We start from the raw sequence: 11,783 nt of genomic DNA, 5'->3' as shown, positions 1-11,783 counted from the left end.
CCTAGAATTCTTCCTATTTTAAAACCGGGTCAAAAGAGAATGACACGTGTAGAACCGTACATGATCAGAACGTATTAACTCTTGTGATAAAACAGGACTCACTACAACTATCATATTTAGTCGGTTTGATTTGACTTAAAAAATAATAACTTTTTGGTAGAAATATTTTTTGAACCAAAAAATAATATTATTACTTTTAACTTGTTTTAAATAATTTTTAATTTATTTTAAGTATTTTATAACTTTGACAAACACGGAAAAACGAATTTATAACTTTGACAAACACAAAATTTTTTTTAAAATAATTTAAAAGCTAATTTAACCGGGTTAAAATCAATTCAAACACGTTATTGTGCGCCAACACTGCTTTGCCTTTTCAGTTTTCTCCACACTTTATTGCATTTTCCTTTTTTTTCTCCGCACTCTTTCATCTCTTCTTCTTCTGCTGTGTCTTGAGGCATACACAACAATGGCACCCAGAGGCAGACCCAGAAAGGTTTGATGATTTTTTCGCCTTTTATTCTCTGCTTTGTACTGTACTGTTTTCTTAATACTGTTGTTGGTTTTTATTGGCAGCGGTTAGGCAGAATGGACGCAGCAATTGATGCCATGACACCTTTCGGCTTTGATGAATCGCTAGTTCGGAAAACTGTGAATAAACTCCTCAAGGTAAGCGTTAATAATCTAATGTTAGCTGGTTAGGTTTCCCCAAAATAACGCCATGTTTCATTTGGGAATTTTTGGGGCTTAATGAAGTGGATTAGGGGAGATTTTATTTATTTATCGTTACTGTTTTTAGGAATACGGCGGAAATGACGGATGGGCCTTTATCGAGGATTGTGGCTACAAAGAACTTATTGAAGCTATTCTTCGCGATCTGGAGAGCCACGATGAAGGCACTACCAATTTACAAGAGGTACAATTGCTCGGAGACTCGAGTCACTTTTGATGAAAATACTTTTTGGAGAAAATGTTTTACTAATAATTCTTCTGTGTTAATTATTTTATTTTGCTGCTTTGATTGGTGTTTACCAGAAAAACAGATAGAGTTGAATTTATAGGTAGTTCTAAGGATACATGGTATAACTTGACACAAATCGGAAAGTAAGTAGAAATATATTGAGTATTGACTGTATAAAGAATGAAATATAAACCAAACTGAGTGGAAAACGGTTTATGAACAAGCAAGACGAAATATACAAAACCCAAAAAAGGATAATTTCTATATGAATATCAGTCTGTCTTTCTCTGTGAATAATATGAGAGTGTATCAATGCCTCAATGTTGGATGCCTTACAGAAATAATAGCCATCCCTCTTATAGTGGAGGGATCCTACTTTGGATATAATTAAAAATACATAGTGGGGAACCCATGATAGATTAGCTTTTCCCTAATTCCCGCCGAGATTCTCTTCCTTAGTGCGGCTGTAACGGCTCTTGTCTCTTGGCTCGATCTTGATCGGACTTGGTATTGGTCGATTTCCAGGTTTAGAGCTCGATATTGGCTCGAGCTCGATATTGACTCGGGGCCCGGTATTGACTTTGGTTCGATATTGGTCGGTCTCTGACTCTTAGGTTTGATAACATCACTTCACATCATAGTTCAATTTGGACTCGAGCTCGGTAATGAGTTCGAGTTCGGCTTTCGATTGGTCCCAGAAATTTGAGCTCGATAACCTGGCTTCGGATCTCATCCCGATATTATGAAGATGACCTTCGATCCATTATGTTCCAATCTTGACTAATCATACGAAGGTCGAAACCGGTTTTGGCTTCCGATGATGATGATGATGAGAGCAAGAGTGGGTCTGAGAGCGGGGAGGAGCTTGATGGAGAAGAGCCTGCTCCCGGAGATAATCAGGAACCTTAGGGTTTTTTATTTTTGATCTTTTTGTGTAGGGTCCCGATCGGACTTTGTAAATACTCTTATATATATGTAAAGATCTTTCCCTTTCCCGACTTGTTTTTGTTTCTGCCTTGTGAAGATTTTGTTTCATTAATGCCTTATGAAAGTTTTCATAAGTTTGAGGCTTTAGGCAATTTGATCGGAGTCGGACTTTGTGGTCTCTATAACCGAGTGAGTGTTTGCTCGAACTCGAAGTGAGAGCAGCCCTTAGGCTTAATAGTGTATTTGCTTGAACTAGAAGTAAAAGTAGTCCTTAGGCTTAGTAATCGAGTGAGTGTTAGCTCTAACTCGAAGTAAGAGTGGCTTTAATAGTCGAGTGAGTGTTTGCCCGAACTCGAAGAAATGTAGCCCGTAGGCTTTATGGTCGAGTGAGTGATTGCTCGAACTCAAAGTAATGTAGCCCGTAGGCTTTAATAGTCGAGTAAGTGATTGCTCGAACTTGAAGTAATGTAACCTGTAGGCTTAATGGTCGAGTGAGTGATTGCTCGAACTCGAAGTAATGTAGCCCGTAGGTTTTATGGTCGAGTGAGTGATTGCTCGAACTCGAAGTAATATAACCCGTAGGCTTAGTAGTCGAGTGAGTGATTACTCGAACTCGAAGAAATGTAGCCCGTAGGCTTAGTAGTCGAGTGAGTGATTGCTCGAACTTGAAATAATGTAGCCCGTAAGCTTAGTAGTCGAGTGAGTGATTGCTCGAACTCGAAGTAATGTAGCCTGTAGGCTTAGTAGTCGAGTGAGTGTTTACTCGAACTCGAAATAATGTAGCCCGTAGGCTTAGTCGAGTGAGTGATTGCTCGAATTCGAAATAAGATTAGCCCTTAGGATTAGTAATCGAGTGAGTGATTGCTCGAACTCGAAATAATGTAGCCCATAGGCTTAATAGTCGAGTGAGTGATTGCTCGAACTCGAAATAAGATTAACCCTTAGGTTTAGTAATCGAGCGAGTGATTGCTCGAACTCGAAGTAATGTAGCCCGTAGGCTTAGTAGTCGAGTGAGTGTTTACTCAAACTCGAAGTAATGTAACCCGTAGGCTTAGTAGTCGACTGAGTGATTGATCGAACTCGAAATAAGATTAGCCCTTAGGCTTGTTTGCATAATAGATCTTAAAATAGAGGAATTTTTTTGGGATATAAGATATCGGTAAAGAAGAAATTTTTCTTTGTAAGTATTTATACACGTGTTCATGTTTTGTGCTAGGGCTTGGGCCAAATACATGGAATGACTCATTTGACCATTTGGCCCTTACAATTTTTCCTGTCGAGACCCTGATGTCATGAAGTGACGAAGTAACTTCCTTTGCACCGAACTTGATAATCATCGTTGATATATGCCTTACAGAAATAATAGCTATCCCTCTTATAGTGGAGGGATCCTACTTTGGATATAATTAAAAATACATAGTGGGGAACCCATGATAGATTAGCTTTTCTCTAATTCCCGCCGAGATTCTCTCCCTTAGTGCGGCTGTAACGGCTCTTGTCTCTTAGCTCGATCTTGATCGGACTTGGTATTGGTCGATTTCCAGGTTTAGAGCTCGATATTGGCTCGAGCTCGATATTGACTCGGGGCCCGGTATTGACTTTGGCTCGATATTGGTCGGTCTCTGGCTCTTAGGTTTGATAACATCACCTCACGTCATAGTTCGATTTGGACTCGAGCTCGGTAATGAGTTCGAGCTCGGCTTTCGATCGGTCCCAGAAATTTGAGCTCGGTAACCTGGCTTCGGATCTCATCCCGATATTATGAAGATGACCTTCGATCCATTATGTTCCAATCTTGACTAATCATACGAAGGTCGAAACCGGTTTTGACCGTAAACAGATATAAAAGTAAATGACAATTCAGGGCTTTGATTAGTCCTGCATGGTGAGACGATGTGTGCTCCACTTTTTTCTCAATTGTTTCCTATTAAAGTTTGACCACAATGTCGAGATGTTGGTTAAAACAAGTAATATGAAGCAACAATGTCTATGTTGATTGAAGCAAATACTAAAAATAATTGCATTAAGGAGAATATGTAACATTTCTCACCTATACCAATTAATAAGTAGCTAAATTCATACTGCTTGATTCTGAAAGGAGAAAAGTTTGTCTATGCAGTTTTACTTGGATCCCTTCCTTCAGCATTTCTTATCCAAAGTGGAAATGAAAGCATTGCATTTACTAGAAATGAAAATTGATTTTTTTGTAAACTCCTATTTTAAGTAATTTATCCTAACCTGTATAAGCAACTTGGATAAAATCATCTCACTATGTAGAAGTCCTTTATGTATGTAGGGCAGGAGTTAGGATTTAATTCTGTGCAATGTATATTTACAGAAAATTGAGGGGCAACTTGATGATTATTATTCCTTTTCATTTGTTGGATGTGAAACTATTCTAGTAAGGTGTAAATCCAAGTGATAATCCCTTCTTTGAACTGGAAATCTGCTAATAGAATATATCTGTTTAAATTGTTAACACAATTCTAGTAGAAATATAGTTTCAAGAACGTATTAGAAGTAGGAGAATGGAGATATTCCTTACAGTTATTTTGCAAATTTTTTTTCTGCTAAGGAGTTATGAAGTGGGAATTGCATGTTAATGCTTGATCTATGAAACAGATGTTATTGCTTGTCTTTGTCGAAGCGTCCTGCAGACTCTATTCTCGTGCCATCTAACTGTTGGAGCAATTGTCTTCATGTCAAGTGGAGTCTGCTGCCCTAATTTCCTCATTGCTGGTGCGCTTGGTTACTTGAGCTTTTCATGTATTTACAGTAACTGTGGTAGTCCATCAATTGGTGTCCGCTGCTGTTGGACAAATTGGTTCCTCAAATCTGTTAAAAGTATGTAAAACATCTCAATGAAATCGATATAGGTGGATCTTACTGCTAACTTAGGCTGTCCTAGTTGATCAGTACGAGCACCCGCGCGAAAACTTTACAAAATTTCTGGATCTAATAGTGGAGCATTTGTCCAGAAATGATTTTCTGTGGCACAAACAACTGACACTTAAAAGTTAGAACTGCTTTTAGCAGTGTTCGTTCATATCTCCTGCAGGACTGCACTAATAATAAATGTTTTTCTGTGATTAAAGTATATCTCATCACAATCTTTCATGAATTCCAAGATTGAAAAGTGTGGCTATCCAAAGCTTGTAGTTTCCTCTTCTGCGTTGCTTGCTGATAGGCACATCCCAAAAGTTTACACTATGCAGTACGCAGACCTATACACATATGAGGTGCTAATCTAGCAATTGACTATTGAGGAGGTATTAGTCACATCATAGAGTTACTGGGCGTGCCTTGCGCTTGGCAGAGTCTTAACAGTACTTACTTTTTGAATCTTGTGGAAGAGAGTTTATCATGTTTACGATCCTGATTCCCTAAGGAATGAGTACAGAGATGGAAGGCTTGCCTCGTAGAACTTGTGAGGATAAGTTTTTGTCCTTTGTTCTGTAACATGCTATATATTCTGCTTAGTCTGTTCTTCGTAACTGATTAGAGCGTGGTAGATGATGCAGTTACCTCTTTCTTCTCTTGTGGAGTTTATTTGATTTCTTATATTACTCTCCAGTGCTTTCTCTTAGTGGAATTCTTCTAGCTCATTACACTTATTTTCCTTGTTATCTCAGAACTAAAACAAGCATCTTAGTTCCCAGCTTCGTCCGAAATCCTCTCCTGGTCTTGAGACTGTCAGCTGTTAACAATAAGAGCTGCTTCTAAATCAAGTCCACAATAAGCAATTAAGTTTTTATTGTTGCAAATGCAAAAAGAATTCTATTTCCACCCTTGTCCTCTGTATGTATCTTATGATCCATCAATCAATTCATAGATGGTCTTCTGCCTTTTATTAATTTTAGTACTACACAATAAAGAAGAAAAAGGGCACTTGCATTTTCTTATAGTCAAACTCCAGGATCTATATTTCACTTTTGAAACACATCTACAGTTCTACAATTACTGGCTTAAACTGTATGGTATCTTTAACTACACACGGCCATTTGCTATCTTCCTAGTATGGTATTTTTCGAGGGAATCTCCTTTCAGGGTACGTTTAGTTGTTATTTCCAGTTAAGCTTGTATAAATAGAAAATGAGCTACATGCCTTATTTTCTGTATTGCATTGACTGCCTATAAAATGAAATACAATGATACAACAAGAATGATGCTGATGAACAATATTCACCTCTTCTTCAATACTGATATGACTGTTACTGATATAACTGCGCCTGGCATTATATGCATATGCTGGAATAGCTGAAGACCTTTAATTATAACAGGGTGTCTCCTCACAAGATGAAAGAGCAGAAGAACCTGCTTTAGAATGCACCATTGACCCCTCCAGCACTCTCGGTGATTCCTCATGCAACACAGCTGGCAATACTGTAGGAGAAACAGCATGCTCTGAGCTTGTCAATGCAGTAGGGGAACCAACACACGAAGAGCTTTGCAGCAACAGACAAGACATTAGCAGTACTGGTAAGGAACTGATTGTCTATTCAGATTCTGCTTCTTGATCTGTGTAAATTTCTCCGTCTATGGAGTAGTCATTTAGCTGCTCACTAATGGGAATCAGTTTAACATAGTAGAAAAACATTCAGCCAAGCTAATGCGTGAGTAGCATGCATCAAGATCAGATATACCAATTTAGTATACTGTATACCAACAGATTAGGGAAGATACAATATTGCATTCTTTTCTAGTGAACTGCAGCATTTTCATTTTTTGCAATAGTTCACTCATGAAAGTTAGAGTTGTGCTTTTTATTTATCAAACAGTATAAGGTGCCTATATGACTTTGAGGTCCATGTTTCTGACATTTCCCTAACAACCCCGTTTTGCAGAAGTATTTTGTTCCCTGCCAGCTGTAGGAGATGGAAATAGCTGGAAAGATGTTGGGAAGGACCAAATCTCTACCCAGAAGGAGACAGCTAATGCTGTTTGCCGTGATGGTCGAAGTTCTGGGAATAAAGTACAACCCGGAACCAACTCTCATGTTTTTTCTCCAACTCCAACTCATTCCCCATGCCCTGTTAAATATCTCAAAATTTGTTCTGAGAGTCAAGTTCAATCAGGGAGTTTCTCTTATGTTTCTAATCCACCTCCAACTCCTTCCCCGTGCCCAGTTAAACGTCTCCCTCCCCCTGCTGATCATCACCCCACAACTCTTCCTTCCTCAAAGGTAGGCCACAATTTTGAGTTTGCTGTGAATTTTACATGGATTAAGAAGCATGATTCAATATCCTTTTAAACAATGTTCATGAGAAGTCATGATATAAGCATGACTTGAACGTTTCCTTTCAACCTATATCAACTGATACATTCATACTGTTTGATCATGGAAGGGGTTAAATCTGTCTATTCAGTTTTACCTGGAACTATAGTTCAGTACAGTTACCTACCCAAATTACATTACATTCTTTCTTATACAAAGTGGAAAAGAAATCCTTGTTGTTTACTGCAGGAAAATAAAGCATCCTGCAGGCTGTATACTTGTGTCATCTAAGTTTTTTGATGAATAATTTTCCTTATGTCATGCGGAGTCTACTGCCCATTTCCTCATTGCTGGTGTTTGATTGCTTTCGCCTTTCATGTATTATCCCCCATGTTTATAATAAACTGTGATAAACCATCAAATAGTGTCCTTTGCAGTTGGCGTAAATGGTTCCTAAAATCTGTTCAAGTTACATAAAACATCTCACTAAAATCAATATAAGTGGATCTTACTGCTAACTTCTGCTGCCCTAATCGATCATTTGGGTGTACAGTATGAGCATCCCCACGATCATTTGCAAATTTCTTTGGAATTTGATACTAGAGTATTTGCCTGCGAATGATTTTCTGTGGCACAAATAAGTGACATTTAGAATGCTTTTAGCAGTTTTGATTCAAATATCCTGCAGGGTGCACTAATAATGAATATGAATTGGTGATTAATGTATATCTCATCACAACATTCCTCAAGTCCAAGACTGATTGAATTTTATTATTTTGCAAAGAATGTAGTTTCCTTATCTGCATTGATTGCAGAGGCTGTTGGCACATCCCAAAGGCAGGAAAGTTTACACTATGTACACCTAAATCCTTATGAGGTGCAAATCTAGCACTTCATTGTTGAGGTGGTATTTGTCACCTCGTACAGATATTTCAGGGCATGCATTGTGATCGATAAACTTGAAACTGTACGTATTCTTTTTCACCAACTTGCTATTTTTTCACATCTGGACGGTTTTCTCAAATGGAGCAACATCACAGTGAGGATTCATATAGCCGACCCAAACTTGCCTGGGATTGACGCATAGTTTTTTGTTGTTGTTGATTAGAGCATACTAGATGATGCAGTCACCTCTTTCTTCTCTTATTGTGTTTGTCTTCTTTCTGGCTTTACTCCCAGTGCTTTCTCTTAGTTGAATTTATCCAGCTCATCACACTTGCCTTCCTTGGTGACTTGGTCTCTCCGAACTAAAGGAAGCATTCTTCATCCCAGCTTCCTCCGTTACCTGGTTTTGAGATTGTAAGCCGTTAATAATAAGAGCTGCTTCTGAATCAAGCCGAATGCGCAATTAAGTTTTCTTTATGCTGTAAATGCCGACCTTGAAAGACTTGTATTTCCACCCTTGCCCTCTGTATTCATTTTATGATCCATAAGTCAATTCATAGATTGCCTTCTGCCTTTTATTATTTGTTAGTACTACAAATTAAAGAAGAAGCAAGAAGCATGTTTTTCCTTTTCTTTTTTTAAGTCAAACTCCAACAACAACATACCTAGTGAAATCCCACAAGTGGGGTCTGGGGAGGGTAGTGTATACACATACCTTACCCCTACCTTGTGAAGGTAGAAAGACTGTTTCGGGAAGACTCTAGACTCAAGGATTTTAAGTTGAACTTCAAGATCTATATTTCACTTTTGAGCACATCTATAGTTTTGCAACTGCTAGCCTAAATTTTATGGTTTCTTTTACTACACAGGGCAGAGCCACATCTGCTTATCTTCCTTGGATCGTACTTTCTGGGAAATCTTTGTTCAGGCTACATGTCTGGTTAAGCTTGTATAAATAGGCTACATGTCTCATTTTCTGTATTGCATTGAGCGCCAATTATATGAAAAATGCAATGATGCTGATGAAAATTTGTCACCTGTTCTTCTGTATTGATATGATTGTCACTGATATAATTGCACCTGGAGTTGTATATGCATATCCTGGAATGGATGAAGACCTTGAATTATTGCAGGGTGTCTCCTCACAAGATGAAAGAGCAGTACAAGACCCTGCTTTAGAAAGCACCATTGGCCCCTTGGGCATTCTTGTTGATTCCACATGCAACAAAGCTGGCAATACTGTAGGAGAAACAACATGCACTGAGCTTGTTAATGCAGTAGGAGAACTAACATACGAAGAGCTTTGCAGTAACAAACAAGACATTGGCAGTACTGGTAAGGAGCTTATTGTCTGTTCTAAATCTGCTTTTGGATTTGTGTCTATGACAATGGAGTAGCTATTTAGCTGCCAAGCAATGGAGATTAGTTTAACAAAACATGCGGTCCAACTAATGCATTGTGACATTAACATGCATCCTAATCAGATAAACGAATTTAGTATACCAACAGATTAAGGAAGAAACATTACTGCATTCTTTTCTAGTGTAACTTGGAATGTAAGAATCCTGCTTCTTTATATGATTTTGAGGTCCATGTTGAAATAATAACATTTCCCTAACAACCCCGTTTTGCAGAAGTATTAAGTCTCCTGCCAGCTGAAGGAGATGGAAATAGGTGGAAAGACATAGGGGAAGACAAGACCGCTACCCAGATGGGGACGGCTAATGCTGTTTTCTTTGGTGGTGGAAATTCTGGGAGTGAAGTGCAACCAGGAAGTAACTGTCACGTTACAGCTCCACCTCCAACTTCTTCCCCGAGCTCAGTACTTAATAATCTCCCTCCTTCCTCAAAGCGAATTTGCCTTGAGCCACCAAGAAGGCGTGTTCCTTGTTATGGCTGGATTGAAAGCGATGATGAAGATGATGCTGACGACTTCATACAATTACCACCAATGAGACCAACAATAAATGCATAGAGATAGTTGAATTAGAAAGGGGCTTCTTTTTCTTCTTGTATCGATGCTAAGGACTTTTCAATATGCCTGTCAAACGGGCCGGGTTGACCCGTTACCGGCTTGGACCGCCCAACTCGGTAGTTAGGGGCCCGGGTGGGCTGGGTCTGGGTTTAGGGGTTGCTCCGTTTATAAAATAAAATTCGGTTAACCGGATCGGTCAAACCCGGTCAATGAAAATTACTGTTGAATCGGTTAACCGGCCCGGCCCGGTTCAACGGCTATAATTCTGTTTTTTTGTCTTCTAATTGAAATGACCGTTGCCCAACGGTTGGATTGCAAAAATAGCCCTTTTTGGGCAATTTTATTAAAAAAATAATACTTCTAGTAATTACTAATTTAGCCCTTTGAAAAATTATAAATACACCCCCCTCTTCTTCATTTCTTCACTCATCTCTCATTTCTTAAACTCATATTCTCAATTATCATTCTCTCATTCTTCACCTAAAGTTCAATCAACTATTTGGCTCTCATTTTTTTGGAATCTAATTTATCGTATGCATTGTACCGTTTCTACTACTATGGATGATGATGATGAAGGCTTTGATGGTTTTAATATTTGGTCTACATTTCCTACCACTCAAACTAGTAGCAGGAACATTGATGAACTTCAATTTTACTTGCAAAAGCAAAAGAGCCTCGCACAAAGGAATTTTCACCGTTGGGATGGTGGCATGAGAATGAAAAACAATTTCCTATTCTTTCTGTTATGGCTCGGGACATGCTGAATGTGCCAATTTCAACTGTTGTTAAATGTAAACTTCAATTTGTAAGTTTGAAATAAAAAAAGCACTTGCAAATTATAAGTGCAATTTTTTTGTCACCTTCATTGTATTCTATTATCTTAAATTCTTAATGAAATATTCAAAATTTCAAATATAAAGATTTTAAAACCTTTGCATCCTTTTATTCAAACACTCTCTTATAAGATTATTTTTTTGTTTTATATTTTTACTTTATATTAATATAAATTACGATAGTTATACAAAATATAAAAAATATAAAAAAAATAAAAACACTAATCCGGCCCGGCCCGGGCCCTTGGACCCATAACCCTTCTGGTTCATTTTTTACCCGGATGAACCCGGACCCGTTAAGTCCGGTATTTAGTTTCTCTTTTCCTTAAACAAAGTGCATATAATGCGTGAACTTGAAGGAAAATGTCATTTCATATCAATGCCAGAATTGTTCATTTCTCCTTATGCAAGATCTCGAGAGCCTACATTGTAAGTACGACACAAATTGTGTTATTGAAACCAATGGAATCCCCTTTGAGCTTGGTTTTGCAATTTAACGCTGTAGCACAATTTGATTTTATTTTATTTTTTCTTTTCTTTTTGATTTGTTTTATTTTACTTTTTATGAGTATCTGACATTGGTTACAGGACAGAAACAAGTTTTATAAAGTATTTGATTGTTATGTTTTACTTCCAATAGCGCATTTGGACAAAAAAATTCCAAAGCAATTTGTACAGAAAAACAAAATATTTTGCTTCCTGAACAAACGATCTATTTTGGGAGTTTAATTTTTGGGCCCCAACTTATGCTTTTTATCTTAAAAACTATTTTTGTTTGACCAAAGATTTTATCTTTTTATCCCTTATAGTTTCTTCTAATTTCAAAAATACCTCACAGACAAAAACCTTAATCTATTCATTTCTTCTTGCTCATCTGTTCTTCCTCCATAGCTTTTGACTCCCTTCTTTTCATTTCTTCGTTCGTAATTATTCATTAACTTAGGGAATGAAACCAAGTTCATTTAAGGCCTTCATAACAAGTATCTA

General features: G+C 37.8%; 1 protein-coding gene across 1 annotated transcript; it reads left to right on the top strand.

The window, feature by feature from the left end:
• Window positions 1-339: 339 nt before the first annotated feature.
• LOC104119494 (uncharacterized) lies at window positions 340-10,384 on the top strand. Its single transcript, XM_009631015.2, has 7 exons — window positions 340-496; window positions 577-669; window positions 800-916; window positions 6,169-6,367; window positions 6,733-7,070; window positions 9,122-9,323; window positions 9,623-10,384. The coding sequence occupies exons 1-7, from the start codon at window positions 470-472 to the stop codon at window positions 9,961-9,963; spliced, it is 1,317 nt and encodes a 438-aa protein (XP_009629310.1). The 5' UTR covers window positions 340-469; the 3' UTR covers window positions 9,964-10,384.
• The last annotated feature ends 1,399 nt before the right edge of the window (window positions 10,385-11,783 follow it).

The sequence above is a fragment of the Nicotiana tomentosiformis genome, chromosome 3, assembly GCF_000390325.3.
Source record: "Nicotiana tomentosiformis chromosome 3, ASM39032v3, whole genome shotgun sequence".
NCBI lineage: Eukaryota > Viridiplantae > Streptophyta > Magnoliopsida > Solanales > Solanaceae > Nicotiana > Nicotiana tomentosiformis.
This window is presented reverse-complemented; position numbering and strand designations above follow the sequence as displayed.